Consider the following 18,597-nt stretch of genomic DNA (forward strand, 5'->3'; position numbering starts at 1 on the left):
GAGTGCAATATGTGAAAAGAGTCGTACCGGACGTTGAGTATTCATCATTTAGGAATAGATGTATTCACATCCCCTATTGGGGAACAAGAATCAACGCACAATGATAGATGACACGGGCTCCATTAGGAAATGTTGGAAAGCAAGTTAAAACCAGCAACTAATAGTCTAAAGAGTCTTCCCCTACGCCCTTCGCATTCAACTAGGCTTTTCAACCACACTAGGACCTACTTATGTATAAAACATCTTTCCCTTTGTCCCATCTCATAGGATAAAATCTGATCCCAAAGAAACAATATATATATAGAATCTTAATTGATGATGAATAATTACTATAGATTTTAAAAAGAAATCTATTTATATATTACCTTTTCAACAAAAACAAAATAGATTTTAAAAAGAACTAAAATATCAATATGTTTCGTTCTTATATCAACTTAGTAGTTTATTTCAAAACTAACTAATTATTCATGTATATCAAAGTAATTCCTTCAAGTATAAGCCTATCCCTTCATCATGCCATCCGACAATAATGAGGACTAAAACCTAAATCTTTTTGCAGCATTCCTCCACAAATTCAATATCAAATCAGCACAAGTTTTCCCTGCTGCAGCGCAATCATATGGCTAGTGAACCTTCGCCTGTCTAGATTGCAGCAGTCATGGGCTGATCACTTAGCACTTCAAATATGACAACCAATATGTCAAATGCCAAAAATGAGATGTCCAAAAAGTTTCAGCCTATTGCCGTCTTAAGACAATTATACCCAGCTAATCAACTGAGATGACCGACACAGCATAAACTATTGTGCTTTAGCAATTCCGAGAATATTGGTTTTCTCCTGGGGTAATTTATTAGTGTGTGTTAGGATGTATGCTACCAATAACTGATCCAAAATTCAAATACATGAAGTTCAAGAAACGACGGCCATTACCACCCCTTTGATGCAATTTGGCAAAGATTTACATTCATTCCTCAATAAAATTTACAAAAGCCTCTAAGAATGGATAAAAAAGGGGATCACTACCCGAAGGAGGATAATTAATGCACAATACGCCAAAGAGGAAACAAAATCCTAAAGATTCAATACCATGACAAATAATAATACAAAAGTGATGGGTTTTCTGACTGCTGCATAGAGGTATAACTACCAAAAAGAAGTAAATATGCAAGAAGAGGGATAAGGTGAAGCATCATTGAGAATGAAACACCATAAGAAAGATTTGGCTTTGCTGAAGATAAGGAATGTGAATGACCAATTGGACATGATGTAAATAATCAACTCAATTGTATATATGTGCTACCACATAAACTGATAAAAGCAGGTTATTTGAATAGAAATTATGTCTTACAAGTGCTTGCAGATTTGTCAAATGGGATGAGAAACTTACTCAAATATGGGCCATTTCAGACATCCCTCAGATCTTAAGGCTGGTGTTACTTGACAATAGAAGAAACCAGTCAAATTCAATGCATATGTAGCCACTTTTCCCAGAGAAAACAAGACATTTGTAGCTTTGCTGGAAAGGGGAAAAAAGAAAGAGCAAAAGTTATAGCAAATCAGATATTTGAAAAAGAAGTTAAAGAAACAGAAATGAACAAGTCAAATACCTTCGTGAATGCTTGTTCAAATCCCAGTGGAGAAATCTAAGTCGATTCTCCTCAGACAGATCTTTATTGATGTATTCAATTGCATTAGCAAATTCGGTGCGAAGGATAGACTCCCGAGGCCTTTTTTCTTGGGTCTGCCAAAGAATTTCACAGTAGTGAGATGCTTTCTTACTTATTCACCCTTCTTTTAGCAAATTAGCATGCCTAATGAGCTAGGGTAGGGGTAATCAGGTTGTTCGGGAAGAAGGCGCTCTGCTCCTAAGAAGAAATGCTTTTACTTACCCCTTAGGACATCATGACAGTATAGTTCTGATCTTTTGTCAGATTATTACAAGAGAAAACAACAGACTGACAAAAGCATCCCTCACCTTAATCAGATCCAAAATAATGATGGGGTTCCCATATCTCACAGCAAGATTCTCGAAATGAAGTCTTGTAGCTTCATATGTCTGGTCCCTCTTTGACACTAAATGACAAACACTAAGTTAACCGAACAGCAGTTTTAAATTCTTACAAAGGGAGCATGAACTTGCTTGAACATACATATAATATCGGGCTTGATATTTAGTCGTGAAGTTTCCTGAGACCAAAAGAGCGGGATAGACCCACGATTTTGAACAGAAGAACTAATATGCACTGGGAAATCTTCTGGAACATCCTCAAATAGAATCTGCTCAGTCTCAACATCATTTGCAACTCTACCCTTTTCATTTACGCCTCGTTTCAGATATCTAGAAAGGGGAAAAAAAGAGTTAGCACCAGAATTGCAGAGTAAGCACCAAGAAGAAAGACAGTTATGATGTCCAGATGAGAAATATATCTAAAGAAGACTGATGGGAACACCCAAGTAGTAGAACACAAAACTGAAACCTATAGCATTGCATAATAGACCATGCTAAGAAAGTACAACACAATCACCCATTTAAGAGGTCCAATAATAGAAGCCTGGGCATCTTTGTACAGTAACTCATAAAGTTATGCTGCAACCATGTTTGCTCCTGTAAACATAAGCTATAATAGCTCATTAGTAGCCATGTAGGCTAAGCTATTAACTGCCAACTATGGATTGAAGGCACAGATCATACAGAAAATCAGCTAACGTGCCAAAATAGAATACCTTGTGCAGAACTGCAGATGTAGACTAATCTTGAGAAAATTGAGAAGATAATTTGTGACTACTTTTTGATAAAGACAAATTGTAAGTACTTCTACACACACAATACAAAAAACTTTAAATACCACAACTCCCCACCCCCCTCCCTCCCCCACCCCCAAATATATTATACATATTATCCATGCAGAGGCCCAAAGCATATGTATATTTTATAATGAGAACAGTACATAATAAACTGTTTAATAGGGCAGAAAAAGGCTAATATACAGTAACCAAACAGAAGATATCACATGCCATATTCCAGAATGCATGACTGACATAAATGCACTCAAACATTATAGTCAGTTCTAAAAGTTATCACTAGTGACAAGATTGCACAAATTGTCACCCTCCAAAAGCAAGATAAAAGATTAAAAAGTAGTGGATGAGAAGACTAGATCCTTCAATATGGAAGGGAGGGTTATGATAAGGAGACTAGAGGCCTTCCATATGTCCCTGTTGGAATGGCTATGGACATCCGCAAATACAAGGAATGCATAAAAGAGAGGAGATATTTGATAAATATGGGAGATCGAGTAATGGATTAAGTAACAAGCCCTTATGAAGTAAGCTTCTGGAAAGGAATTATGAAAGGGAAAGATTCTCTCTTCGTACCAGTTTTTTAAAATTAATGAAGTACCAGATGAGAAGGGCAACTAGTTGGATGAGTGGTTTAGATACTTATTCCTGAATGAAGCATCTCCATGCCACGAGTCTATGCTATAACAAGCAATAGATTAGCATCACCACTGGTTCTTTTCATTACATAACCCATCTTGGGAAGTAAGCATCCCAAGAGATATTCAGAACTGGGAGGGGTCAAATTTCCCGAATCTCTCGGTACGGATCCCTAGGGTACAGAGAAATGTGTGTTTTCTCACTTAGCTTAGGGGTGGGCGTCGGTCGGTTCGGTTCGGTTTTCATGAAATTTGGTTCGGTCTATTCGATTTCCAATATTTTACTTGTTGCATCAGTATCCGAACCGAAATTAGTTTTTTTTTTTTGTTTTTACTAATTTGGTTCTGTCGATTTTCGGTTTGTTTCAGTCGGTTTAAGTATGTCAAAAAATATTCAAAATTGTATTACAGAACAAAGAACGAAGAATTTAGTAGCATCAATACTTACTGCACACTAAAATGTCCAGATCTTATCAGTTAAAGCACTTAAGCTTGAGCAATTATAGAGAAAGTGCAGCAACATGCATCAACTGTAGTAAACTCAACAAAATGAACATAATAGATCTTGTCATTTAACTTTAGTCAAGCAAAAGAATAGGCAAAGTGTTGGCTAGTATGTCGAATAACATTCAAGGACATGTTAAGCCTAGGGAACATAAGAGAACGCGAGGAGAACAGACGTGCCCTGCAGGCTTGCAGCAGCAGGATATCCAATAACGGCAAATTCAGCAATCATTATGACTGGTGAATGGGAAAATAAAAAATGGAATTGGAACCCTAGTCTACTTATTATCCGCTGGGCTGGAACCCTAGTCAAGTGTTAGATGCATGGCCCTGGAAGTTAATATGGAAGACTAAGCTACCTATTAAAGTCATTTGTCATAACTGGGTTGCGCTCAATGAGGCATGTTTAACACAAAACAACCTAAACAGAAGAGGTTTTCAGTTGGTCAACAGATGCTACCTCTGTATGGAGAACGAGGAAACTGTCAACCACCTATTTTTGCACTGCCCAGTGGCCACCGACCTCTTGAACATGTTCTACTGTCTTTCTGGTTTGAAGTGGGTCATGCCACAGAATTTGAGAGATGCACACATGAGCTGGAGTTTATGGAGAGTTGATAAGACCATCAAAAAGATTTGGTTGATGATCCCTGCTGCTATTTTTTGGTGTTTATGGAATGAGAGGAATTGCAGATGTTTTGATGGAATCTCAACTCCAAATCACGTTCTCAAAACTAAATGCTTACTCAATCTTTTTTGCTGGACTAAGTTAGCTACTGTAATCAGTACTGACCAATTAATGGATTTTGTTAGCTCCTTTGTCTTTGACAAGATGTAGAAGGACTAACATGTAGTAGTATTTATGCATTCCAATTTCCTTGTAACGTTGCATCTCCTAGATGCCTTTTGTTAATGAAACAACTTACTTCATCAAAAAAAATTATTATCCGCTGGGCTTGTTAGTTTTAGATTTCAGATATGCGAGTAAGAAAATTGCATTGGGCTTCAGCGTTAGACTTCAGTTATGCCATATGTGGTTAAGGAGAGGAGAGCCCACCAGAGCTCTTATTAAGAAAACTTCGGTTTTTCGGTTAACCGAAAAACACCAACCCCAAAACCGATCACCGAACTGAACACCAAACTTTAGAAAATTATAAACCGCAAACCGACCGAATACATCGAACCGAATAAACCGAAATTATCGGTTCGGCCGGTTTTCCCAGTTCGGTCGGTATCATGCCCACCCCTACTTAGCTAGCTACGAGAGGTTGATCTCGACAACGGAGAATATGAGAAAGAGGGAGATTAGTTGTGTCAGTTGATGCTTCATGTGTAAATACTTAGAAGAAGATGTGAATCATCTCCTTTTATATTGTCGGATAGTGTCCTGTTTGTGGTGGGAAATCCTAAGATGGTTTGGACTCCAGACGTGATGTCAGGAACGATGAAAGAAACAATGTTTAGCTGGACCTTCAAAAGACGGAAGAGAAGAAGCAGGGCATGGGACATTAGAGCATTTGATGGAGTATAGAAAGATTCTGCACACTTGAGGAATAGAGTCTTATCCCTTTTTTTTGGCGCACCCACAAGGTTCCTATATGCATAGAAGATTAGGTTTTTTCTTTTGTAGAAAACCATATTTTCTGTAAAGTTTTTTTTTTTGGGTATACTTTTGTATAAGGATGTGTTTTTCACTCTCTTTTAATGAAATTTATTACTTTATCAGAAAAGGAATGGGGTGATGTTCCGAATTGAAAGAAAATTTAAGATGAAGAAAGATTTATGATTCATTTGTACTTTTGGCTCAAAGAAAGAATATCACTTAGTATAGACAGTTGGTTGGACACTTGGACTTTTTAGAAGATCAGTAGCATACGTACTCACGCCATATATACTTTTGACATTGCCTTGGTGAATCAATGAAGGAGTTTTGACTTGTTAAAAAGAAAATAATAATCTGACAACAATAATAACAAGCTATATTCATCTTGAATATATTCAACTGTTTACCTGGTACCAGCATAATGACGTGAACGTCTTGCTATTAGAGTCAACTTGAAGTCCCGCCCAGAGAGAGACAAAGTATCCTGAATTCACCAGAATAACTACATTAATGGCACATCTTAAGTATGCAAATTAGAGTAAGTCGCACAATGTTGTTTGGCAGGGCTGCTCTTTGGAAACAAAAAACCAATCTAAGTATCAAACCATCAAAGTAACAGTAAGAATAACTTATCAAAAAAAGTAACAGTAAGAATAATGTATTATGCTTTAAACAAAGCAGCCTCGCATTTCAATCCCATAAACCTTCTTAAGTAGCAAATTATGTGGCAGCATGCTAACAGAGCTACATAATGCTTGGCCATTTTGGCTGTGAAGGCTCTTCTGGCTACCTAGATTGCATTAACTCTGACAGCTTTATACGAAAGTTGATGATGTAATTTGTCCAGGACAAGAACAATCCAACCAACTTCAAGGTAGTAACATTAATAGAATTCATGCCCTCTATCCCAATTTAGGAGCCCCATTCGATAGGGAGTGACCATAGAAGTTAGAGTTTCAACATGCTTATCAAAAAAAAGAATTTAGAATTTCAATACATTTTAATGGATGAGGGTTATTTATATAAAAAACGTAGGAATAAACGACAGAAGTGTACATAAAGTTGACTTTTGAAGAGCTTGAATATTATATAGAATAAAAGTCCACCAATAGTACCCATTCACTGAACGATGGAAATGTACATAAAGTTGACTTTCGAAGAACTTGAATATTATATAGCATAAAAGTCCACCAAAAGTACTTTCGCTATCTTAATCATGCCAATGTAGTTTTGGTTTTCTAATTGCATTACCTAGTGCTAGTTTTGTATTTTCGCTTCGGTTGTCAGATTGGTTTGCTTGTTATTGCCCCTCCCCTTGTCCCTTCCTGAGTCGAGGGTCTAGCGGAAACAGTCTCTCTGCCATTAAAGACAAGGGTAAGGTCTGCGTACACTCTACCCTCCCCAGACCTCACTTGTGGAACTACGCTGGGTATGTTGTTATTGTTGACCAGCCTTACTTGTCTAATAAGCCAAAACTATAGAAATTTCAATGTGTAGGAGAAACCCTTAAAGGAATAAGCAAGTAGGCAGGCACTTAAGTTCTTCTGAATATCCTGCCTCTAGAATTCTCCGTGAAATTCCTAAACCTTTTTTATTTTTTGACTTTTCCCCTTTTCATATCCATAGACCAATTTCCCTCACCATTCACCAGGTGAGAACAACCTACCTTCATGTTTGTTGTCTATTACTACCTCCGTTCCAGTTTATGTGAACTTATTTCCTTTTTGGTCCGTTTCAAAAAGAATGACCCCTTTCTAAATTTGGAAACAATTTTGCTTAAACTTACAATTCTACCCTTAATGAGAAGCTTTTATAACCACACAAATACTCTGGGCCCCTTTTTGAATTGTTTAGGACCACAAATTCCAAAAGTCTTCATTTTTTCTTAAACTCCGTGCCCAATCAAACAGGTTCACATAAATTGGAACGGAGGGAGTATTATTTATGCTACATTTAGATAGTTAGTAGTTGTATAAATAAGTAGTCCCGCTTGGAATAGAATTAGTATATGTATTGTGTATTGTTATAAATAGGGGTCCTTGTATTATAGTAAAACGTATCAATAATATAATTTTCCGTGTATTATTTCTCACATGGTATCAGCTAAGTTGCTCCGACACGGCAGTTTAGGTGCCGCACCCGTGTCGAGGCGACACTAGTATGGGTGTGGGTACGGGATCCACATCGGATCTGGTCAACAATTTTTGGTATTGTGACCACGACGGAAGGAAAAATACGAGATGAGATACAATTTGATTCCCAAAATCATAACCAAAACTAGGGTAAATTTGAAGAAAATAGCATACCTTATCTAGAAAATCAATCTTTACTTATCTACAACTTGAGAATAAAAAGAAATCCACACTTTACAAGCTATACGTAAATCTTCCATAAAATTTCTCATAATTTAAAGAATTTTTTTATATTTTTAATTTTTTAAATTATTTTTAGTCGGACCCTTGCACCTGTATCCGTACTAGAATCTGTATCTCAGAATCTTAGAATTTACATCTCGAAGGATCCGACCTCTAAATCCGACCGGTGTCGGGCACTCGCACCCGAGTCCGAGCAACTTAGGGTATCAGAGCATTGGTGAGAAACATCCGGGAAAGAGAACTCCATCAGACAGTCGCCATGGGTCAATTTTAAGCGACTTCTAGGGTTGTTATTGCGTCACCTACGTTTCCGTCAATGTTGTGCTAAAACCAACACCACCACAGGCCATTCGACGACCAAACCCCACTGGAAAACTACCCCCCACGCGCCCTCGCGTGCCTCCCAGAAGTAAAATTTTCCGGCGAGATCGCCAAAACATGAACCACCTTTCAATTAGTTTCTGACGATTTTTGGACAGCTTACTTGCGAGGTTATTCCGAGTATGTTCATCCAAGTTTCATCAAATGCCGTCCTTTTTTATTTTCCGGACCTGTGCAGATTCCGGCGGCTGCTCAGTTTTCGTCGAACTACAATGTCTTTTTCTTCATTGTTCCTCTTAGTTACTATTGTTATTGATTGTCTCTGCTACTTGGTCCAACAATGTTTTTTGGACTGACGTTTTTGGTTCTAAAAGCACGGGTTCTGAAAATTCAAGTTTGATGATTACTTCGGAACCCTTAATGGGAAGTTCAAACTATTTAGCCCGGGCTTCTTCTGTTGAGTTATGGTGCAAGGGTCAAGGTGTTCAAGATCATCTATCCAAGAAGGCTAGTGATGAAAATGAAAAGGCCAAAGCACATTGGGAAAAGACAGATACTCAGTTATGTAGTATCCTATGGCGATCTATTGATTCCAAGTTGATGCCTTTGTTTCGTCCATTCCAGACATGTCATTTAGTTTGGGAAAAGGCTCGTACTTTATACACTAATGACATATCACGTTTCTATGATGTGATATCGCGGATGACAAATTTGAAGAACTAGGAATTGGATATGTCTACTTAATTAGGACAAGTACAGGTAGTCATGGAGGATTCACTTGTAGACTTAAGGATAGAAATAGAGGACAAAGAAAAAACAAAAGCATAATGGGGTGATGACAAGCGATGATAACTTAAACTGATATAATGTGGATTTAGATTAAGTGTGGACTGTATACCTTTCCGAAGTGCAATCTGCGGACTAGGGGGAGACAAGTCTGCAGTAGGAGCAGGGTCAGGTGCAGGACGTGAATCAGTTGGCCCTGATGCTGGACGCGAACGACGACGATAAGTTATGAGTGGTGTTCCGGTGGCTGAGGATCTAGGAGGAGCAACACTAGATTCCTCAACAGTCGGTGTTGGTAAGGCGTCTGAGGCTGAGGATGCAGAAGGAGTTGTAGTAAACTCCTTAAGAGTCGGTATAGGTGAGACCTCAGATATATCAAAATGGTTAGAAAGGTCGAGACATAAAAATATGTGACAGCGGACATAAGGTACCTACGAAGATTAGGTGAGTAGCAATGATATCCCTTTTGAACTCGAGAATATCCAAGGAAGACACACTTGAGAGCATGAGGAGCTAACTTATCTTTTGCGGGAGTTAAGTTATGAACGAAGCATGTGCTCCCGAACACACGAGTGGGAAAAGAGTGTAAGGGTGATTGAGGAAGAAGATGAAGACGTCCGATTAATCAAATAATAAGGCGTGAGAACTTCATCGTCCCAAAAACGCAGTGGAACATGGGACTAAATGAGAAGTGTGCGAGCAGTCTCAATAAGGTGCCTATTCTTTCTCTTTGCTACCCCATTCTGCTGAGGGATATACAGACATCTTGTCTGATGAATAATATATTGAGAAACTACTGAAATTGAGAAGATAAGTATTCTATGGCATTATCACTGCGAAAGATGCGAATGAGAACGCCAAACTGATTTTTTATTTCAGCACAAAAACTCTGGAATATAGAAAACAGCTAAGACTGATCTTTCATTAGGAAAATCTAAGTACATCTTGAGTAATCATAACTGAAACAAACAAAATAATGAAACCCTAATGTTGAACGGACTCTACTAAGACCCCATATATCATAATGAACTAAAGAAAAAATAGACTCTACACGACTCTCAACATTACGCGAAAAGGTGGTTCGGGTATGTTTCCCAAGTTGACACGACTCACAATCTAATGTAGACAAACTAGAAAAACTAGGCATCATCTTCTGAAGCTTGGATAAACTCGGATGTCCTAAACATTTGTGAATTAGGTCTGCAGGATCTGTAACTAGACATGTTGTGGAAGGATTGAATGAGTCAAGGCAGTAAAGGTCTTGTGATTCACGCCCTATGCCAATCGTATGTCCCGTACTGCGGTCCTGTATAACAAAAGAGTCATTAATAAAATCTATACCATAATGAAGGGCACGAGTCAACCGACTAACAGATGCAAGATTAAAAGGACAACTAGGGACATAAAGAACAAAATCTAAAGTGAGAGAGAATAAGGGATTAGCTTGTCCGACTCCTTTTGCTTTTTGTTTGGAGACCGTTGGCTAAAGTAACATTGGAAAGAGACTGTGAACAAACAATATCTGACAAAAGTTACCTATTACCAAAAATATTATCAGAGGCGCTTGAGTCCATAACTCACAATCCAAGAGTAGTAGACTGGAAAACACAAGCAAAGGAATTACCAGCAACAGAAGTATCAGTTTGAGCAACATAGACTACTTGTGGAGGTGTCTGCTTACTTGCTCGATATTGAAGGAACTCACTAATTCCCCTACAGATAAAGAAAATCCCTGGTTACCTGCAGTCTCGGTTTGAGCAACATGAACATTTTTAGGTGGTCGACCATGCAAAGAGTAACACACCTCACGGGTGTGTTCAAGCCTATTACAATAAGAACACTTGGGCCGAGACCTTCCAAAACGGCCTTTCCATCTATTCTGCATAGTCTGAGATGTTCGATTTTCCACTATCTGGGATGCGAGAACAGAAGAGTCAGTTGTCTGCGATAAGATCACTATGTGACTGGGCGCTGCAGCAAGGCGAAGTAATTGAGAGAATAGTTCATCAACTGTAGGGACAGTCGGACTAGCCAAAATCAGATCGCATACTGAATCAAGGTCATTAGAAAGTCCAGCGAGTGTAAGAATTAAACACATTTTCTGTCGTCGCTCTTGCTGCTTTCCAACACTAACAGAAACTGACATAAACTTCTCAAATGCACTGTCTTATCCAAGATGGCGACAGGCTATGAACCGATAGATGTACGAAGGGTATATTTAGCCCAGTGTTGTCAAAGGCGCGCTTAAGCCCTGAAGCGAGGCTCAAACAGGTTGAGCGCTTCGCCTCGCTTTGTGGGCGCTTTAGTATCGCATCAAGGCTCTTAGGCATACTTTTACTCGCCAATGAGTGTAATCCTGAAAAGGCATCATTAAACAATTGATACATCACTTTATCGTAAATTTTTTCCAATTTCTTTGTCCATATATTTGTTATTCATGCTTATAATTATTAGTCTTAGACTGCATATACATATTTTTACTTTTTCTCCAGTTGCCCCTTTTTTCATTAAACCTCACGTTTTATTTGCGTTTTGCGCTTAAAGCTCCAACAGACCTTAGAGCTTTTTTGCGTTTTTCGCCTTTGATAACACTGATTTAGCCCTGGCCAATAATTCAAGCGTAGTTTTGGCCTTTTTCCATTTATTTAATTTGATTGGACCAGTAAAAATTGATACGTGGAATTTAAATAAAACTCTTTTTTAATTCAAGTTGACCGTTAGTCATAAGGGCAAAAATGAGCGGAAAAGATAACGTTGGGAGCATTTTTGAACCGATAGGTGAATTGAGGTGATATTTAGCCCTTGGCCAATAGTTCAGGGGCAGTTTTGGCCCTTTACCGGATATTAAATTACCTCACAGTGCTTAGACCTGACATTTTCTTTCCTGTGAGTGTTGAGTCAGTTTATGAATTCTCCATGAATTCTCCCTATGATAGCCACTGGGATGCAGCTGTCCGCACTCTTCGGTATATACAATCAGCACCATGCAAAGAGTTATTGTTTGAGGATCGAGCCATGAGCAGATCGTTGGATACTCAGATGTTGATTGGGCAGGATCACCTTCTGATAAACGTTCTACGTCTGGGTATTGTGTTTTAGTAGGAGGTAATTTGGTGCCTGGAAGAGCAAGAAACAGAATGTGATTGCTCGATCTACTGTAGAAGCAGAATATTGAGCAATGGTTATGGCAACATATGAGCTAGTTTGGATCAAACCGTTGCTCAAGGAGTTGAAATTTGATGAAATCGGCCAGATGGAACTTGTGTGCGATAATCAAGCTGCCATTCATATTGCGTCAAATCCGGTGTTCCATGAGAGAACTAAACACATTGAGATTGACTGTCACTTCGTCAGAGAAAATATATTGCTACAAAGTTTGTGAAGTCGAATGATCGGCTTGCAGATATTTTCACCAAGTGTCCTCGTATCAGTTATATATGTAATAAGCTCGGTACATATGATCTGTATGCACCGACTTGAGGGGGAAGTATTAGATAGTTAGTAGTTGTATAAATAAGTATAGTCTCACTTGGAATAGGATTAGCGTATGTATTGTGTATTGTTATAAATATGGGTCCTTGTATTATAGTAAAACGTATCAATAATATAATTTCCCATGTATTATTTCTCACATCTACTACACAATGCCATTCCTATTCCAAAACCATCATTGCGGCCCCTGAATTTCTCTTCTATTTTTGTTGCATCAGTAGAGCCCCATAAACCAAAATCACAAATTAGCATTTTTAGATATGTATGTAAGAAAAACACCCCCCATGCTTGCACAAATAACAGGAGCGCTATTAACATGATAATTCAACAGCTGGAAGAAAAATCAGTTAATCAAACAAGTTTGAGTGTATCCTTAACATCACCCCAGCCAAACAGAAAAGAGAAAAAGAACGCTTGTGGAATCATATGGTTTTCCTTGCACTCTTGGGCTATATCAGCAGGCCTTTTCATGATTGTCTTTGTGATATATTCCGCAAGAGTGAGAAGCAATGTAAAGTAATTTTAAATACCAGATGAATCACCTGCTTGAAGAATCCATAAACCAATGCCACTGTCCAAGTAGTGTTGTGAAGGAGATTCCGTACTGTACGTGTCAGATATTCATTCCAGACAAACATGGTCTCATAAATGTCTGGTCCAGTCTCCTTATTGCACATGTTCATCTGTAGACTCCTCATAATATGGTATGAGTAACTGAAGAAGAAGTCCTTTGTAAGGTCCACCATGCAAAGGAGTTTCTTGTACCTACAACATGAGCAGATCAGGACTAATAAATAATAAAACTAGTATAAGTTGAAGTCAACAAAAACGTACAAAGGCCTATATTCTTGAGGAAATCGACCATCCCTTCCCTCAACATGATAGAGAGAGACAGAGAATCAACATGATACTTTCTTAGTCATCATCAATGCTTTCTTCCAAAGACCAAAAATTATTTGTCAAACACATAGGAAAAAACTAAAGGAACTAGCTGACTAGCAACCTCCCAAGCTAAATTTGGTGAAAGTAACAATTTTGTAATTCTGCTTTGTTTCCTTTATTTTTTTTTTTTTGTGTGTCTAAAAATATACCGATATCAATTTTGTGCTGGAATTGAAATTCTTTCTCGACCCATGCATTCAATTTTGATGTTTTGTTAGAATACATTGGATGTGCATGCATATACATGTAGTAGTAATTTACTACATACCAGATTAACAAATTGTAACCTTATTAACAACCTATTAACAGTAAATCAGAACCAATAATTTGCACACAGGATCGAGATCCCTAATTAACCTTTTCTTGATAAAGTGAAATAATTCTATTGATGATGGAAAAAAAACTCTTTTACACAAGTAGTATACTAAAAAGTAGAGAACTTATGAGGAAATATGATTCTCTGGGAAAGACATCCGGTCTTTTATACACATTAGAACCTCATGAGTGCACCCAAAGAAAAAAACGGATAAGAGGTAATTCCTCAAAAATGTACAAAATCATCATGTGTCCACTTCGAAAGCGCTCCCAATTTTCTATTTCTGCACAGCCCACATGCTAGTGAGCAACATCACAATTAGCATCCAACTTTTATCCAAGATTAAAGACAAATTGGAGTAGATCCAGATGAGCTTCAAACTAGATTAGATTATATGATTGAATTAGGTCTAGCCCAAATATCTAAGTTCCCAAACAGACCTTTAAATGTACGGTTCATAGACAAAGTTATGTGGGGATTATGACGCAGGAGTTGCAATACAAAATTAATAATCACTTTTTTTTTAAGAAGCAAAATTTAATAATCACTTAATGCATATGTTGTTGGTGGACACTTGGTTCATTGCATTAAGAATGGGATATATGGTGCATAATGCAAAAGTTTAAAAATAATTTTAACTTAAATAAAAAGTGAAAAAGATAAAATCAATGTTATTTTAGTCTTTTATGTGTTTTATCCTCGTAAAGCTAATCCACATATAAGTTATCCCATGTTGAATTCTATATAAACTAATGCCGGCATTGTGGTATAAAAAATATACTACTATCGCTTATACCAGAAATGACATGCCAAACAACAACAATACAGATTATCAAATTTTATACGAGATTATTTTTCTAATCCCGATAACCAAATGACACCTTAATGCATGAACTTTTCTCAAACTAAAAATGGCATAATTACTCAGTGGCATTCAACAGACTCCACATTCCAGCTGTCAAATACGCAAGAACAGCTGGAGATGTTAACACCTAAGGCTAAGAAAAATATGCGCATTTGAATTCTACCACACCAAAGCTCACTGTCAAGATCGTAAACATGATATTGCATTGACATATGAACCAATGACATTGACAGATGGTCCAATTTGGACCTGAATCTCAAATTTGTGCAGTCGACAAGGTCAGGAATATCGAGAGAACGTTTGATGTACAGCAAACTGGGTTAAAATGCAATTAACCAAGGTGTACCACCAATGCAGGGGAACTGAGAAAGGTGGATGGTGCTTAACCTCCAGCTTCACTTGCAGGAAGTGGGAGCTTTCAAACTCATTTCAGCATTCTTATAGTTTGCTGCCTAATCTTCTATCATCGGAGCAAAAAAGGGTGATTTCCACCAGTAACAAATCAAACAAAAAACAGCCAGAATATATAAATGACTCGAAAAGTTTAAATTGTAATGGACCTTATACAAAATCAATATCATATAAAAAGAACCCAAACATAGAAAAAGACAAACCTGTTTTCACTACTATAATTAACCATCTTTGACCTTGTTGCGGCATTTGGAAGCGGGATCATTTCACTCTTAGTGACAGCATATACAGAGTGACCACAAATAGCGCCAATCTCCCTCCTTTTCGTGATGAGAAGCATGTAATAAGGCCCCAGAAATTTGATGAACCCTAACAAAGAGCATAGAGATAACTGGAATCAGAAGAATGGAACCCTCTTGTATCTGAAAAGTTAAAACCCAAGAATTCACATACCGACAATGCCGTAACAGGTAGTGACAAATTTCAGACCTCCTGTAGACCTGTTACCCTCGTGTATCCTTCTCAACAAGTCAGAGCACTCGCGTTCAGTATAGGTAGTGGAATCTTCACGTATGTTAAGCTCATAAGGCTCCATCCTATCAATTTTCAACACTCTCCAGTGTGTTCTACTTTTGTCCCTTCCTATCATGTAAAATTTCTGTAACAGTTTTTTTCCAACAAATAAAAGTATGTCAATTGAGAAAACTTTTATGAGAGAAAAGGGGAAGAATATAAAACATGGACAAGACACTAAGACGGAAAAGGACCCCAAATACGCCATACACGCACAATGCCATTGTTCCATAATAATCATTGCACTTTGAACAGATAAATAAGGAAGATTGTGTTATATTAGCATAGCAAGTTGAAGGTCGCCTGACAGGTTATAGAAAGTAATTAAAATTATTTGATGAAGAAGAACGTACTAACAAAACAATACATGCCAGCTAGAGGAGATTTGACAGGCTCATTTTCGAATAAGAGAATGAAACGCCGCATAATTGCCAGGTTAAGACTATCCTATGAATCAATACAAATTACCATAATCAAATATAAAGCACTGTTAGCACTCCATAAACTGAATAACTATTATTATCCTAGAGGGAAGTCAAAATGGTCAAATATATCATAAGATCTTGATTCGAATTAGCTAAATCAAGTGATCAATCCGCCACATGAGATTCAAACTTGTGCAATGCAGTTTGACTGAGCTGTTAACTTTTGGACTGTCTTTAAGTACTTTCGACAGACTTTTAAGCACACCCTTTGATCCCCTGCAATAAGAGAATGAATTATTACCGATAGAGTTTGATAGAGCCTGAATTTCTGCATAAACCCTTGTCGAATTGGTGAAAACTGGTCTTGTTCCTGTTGATGTTGAGATTCCATATCACAAGCTGCCATTGGTAAAATTTTGTACTGATATCCCAAAATATGATACAATCAAAACCCGAGCCCCTGGCTCGGGAACCAACTATTCCAGCATTCAAATCCAAGAAAGAACCAAAAACCAAATCCAATTATATAGCAGTACATACACAACTCAAAGCAACAAGCATCACCACACACTTGAGTTGCTTCAAAGCTAGCATTTTATTTTTCTTAATACCCACAAAATGAAAAAGGGGCCCCTTTGACTTAGATTGAAATTACACAATTCTTCTTCAGCTTCAGGAACAAAAAAGACTCAATTTTGGAAACCCTAAATTGCATTTAAATCCCAAATTAGGGAATGATCATGGATCAAAAACGAAAAGGGTCAAATCTTTGATGAAACAAACAAAGAGGAAAGGGATTGAAGAGTAACTTATATGATGGGTTTTACAATTTTATATGTATATAAACAAAGGAGAAGAGATGGGAAATGTGGGTATGTTCTAGAAAAGCTGAAAATCAACAGAGAGAGAAAATGAGAGCTAAGAGATATATCTGTCTCTGATGGCGATTATGATGATGATATAATAATGATATTGATGATGATGTTGCGTATTTTCTGTGGGGGGGGGGGGGGGTTTCTTTTCTTTTTCCTTTTTTGACATATAAGAGTATCGTTAATATTAAATTGAAGAGTAGAATAGATCTTGCAATAGCCAAATTGATGGAAACCACAATTTTTTTAGGGTCGGAGCACGTATCACCATATTGTGGACGGTGAGGACTAGGCTGTGTATTTGGATCGGATATCCGAGAATCCGAACCGACCCGCACAATTCAAATTTTTGAATTTCATATTTCAGATATTTGGATCGAATATGTATTATGTTTTTTAAAATTTCGGATATCCGGATCGGATTCGGATTGGTATAATTTTAACCCGATCCGATCCGAAATCCGAAATTATTAGGACATGTATAAATACTAAACTTTAATTTTACGGTTAGGTCTTATTTCATCGAGCCTCTCTATCTCTAAGCTCTCTTCAGAGAGACTGTTGCTCTGTTCCGCCTCTCTTCTCTATGTTCGTACTAACCGGACGATGCCTCTTCCTTTATCGACTCGAATAATCCTATGAATTCAGCTTGCCTAACCTTCCAGCAGAGATCTTTTGGTATGAAACGGTCTAAAGTTGTTACTGAATGAAGATCTAACTAAGTCATGCTGGCATCTTATGCATTATGAGATCACTAATTGCCTTTTATGTTGCTAAACTGTGTGTTGAAAAAAATTATTCTGTTGTTGATGCAGAATGGATGAAATGATGTGTGGTCAGAGAGGATGGAGGGAGTTGGCTGCGTTAGGGAATAATGCGTACAATTCGATCCCGACAATCCGAAATATTTATCCGATCCAAACTTTAAAATCCGATCTGATTTATTTTGTAGAATTCAAAATCTAAAATTTCAATCTGAAATTGTTAAATCCGATCTGATTCATGCACAACCCTAGTGAGGACCATAAAAATATCAAAATATACAAGCATTACTTTATGTTTTAGTTAACATGCCTTTATATGATTTGAAGGAGATAAGCATATGAAGGAGAATTTTACGGTCCAATTTGGAAGTCATTTGGTGGAAGTAAAAAGGTAAATAATCTAACTAAAGTATGTTCTAACTTTCAAAAATATATATTTAAAATTTGTGTGACAGAAGTAAGATGATATCTTCACAAACTATAAAAAAGTTAAATTTATAATAATAATAATAATAATAATAATAATAATAATAATAATAAAGAGAATGTATTCAAATTTATATTTGAAAACGAAATTACTAACTATATTTAACTGGAAAAACTAGCATTTTTGCAGATCACGTCATTGCAGACTTTGCATCAAATGAAAGTATCACTTCCTTTCATTACTTTTGAATCGCTTGTTTTAGAGCTTTTTTTATTGCTCGAATCTTAGCATTTATAGTTTTTCCAACTTATTAGAATCCAAAATTCACAAGCATAACACTAATTGTTCACAACTATTCGTAGAGGTCACATATTTACTTGTCTTGCTCAAGACAATCTATAACCTTGCATCAGTAACAATAGAATTCCATCTTTAACATGTTCTCCAACTCTGTTTGGAACTTCAACAGGCCTTCTTATACTC

General features: G+C 37.2%; 1 protein-coding gene across 2 annotated transcripts in view; it reads right to left on the reverse strand.

Moving 5' to 3' along the window:
- The window catches only part of LOC107803238 (phosphoinositide phosphatase SAC3), a 28,598-nt gene extending 11,457 nt beyond the window's left edge, over positions 1 to 17,141 (reverse strand). The window contains exons 1-9 of one of the 2 annotated variants that reach the window (XM_075221589.1): positions 16,353 to 17,141; positions 15,507 to 15,711; positions 15,257 to 15,422; positions 13,062 to 13,284; positions 5,953 to 6,029; positions 2,152 to 2,339; positions 1,977 to 2,074; positions 1,609 to 1,742; positions 1,389 to 1,517 (exon numbers count right to left, since the gene is read on the reverse strand). In XM_075221589.1, the coding sequence (XP_075077690.1) occupies positions 1,389 to 1,517; positions 1,609 to 1,742; positions 1,977 to 2,074; positions 2,152 to 2,339; positions 5,953 to 6,029; positions 13,062 to 13,284; positions 15,257 to 15,422; positions 15,507 to 15,711; positions 16,353 to 16,457 (1,325 nt within the window). In that variant the 5' untranslated portion in view covers positions 16,458 to 17,141. Of the gene's footprint in view, positions 1 to 1,388; positions 1,518 to 1,608; positions 1,743 to 1,976; positions 2,075 to 2,151; positions 2,340 to 5,952; positions 6,030 to 13,049; positions 13,285 to 15,256; positions 15,423 to 15,506; positions 15,712 to 16,352 lie in introns of both variants that reach the window. The other variant, XM_075221588.1, reaches the window with a different exon arrangement.
- Between the last annotated feature and the right edge of the window lie 1,456 nt (positions 17,142 to 18,597).

This window comes from Nicotiana tabacum, chromosome 9 (assembly GCF_000715075.1).
Source record: "Nicotiana tabacum cultivar K326 chromosome 9, ASM71507v2, whole genome shotgun sequence".
Classification (NCBI taxonomy): Eukaryota; Viridiplantae; Streptophyta; class Magnoliopsida; order Solanales; family Solanaceae; genus Nicotiana; species Nicotiana tabacum.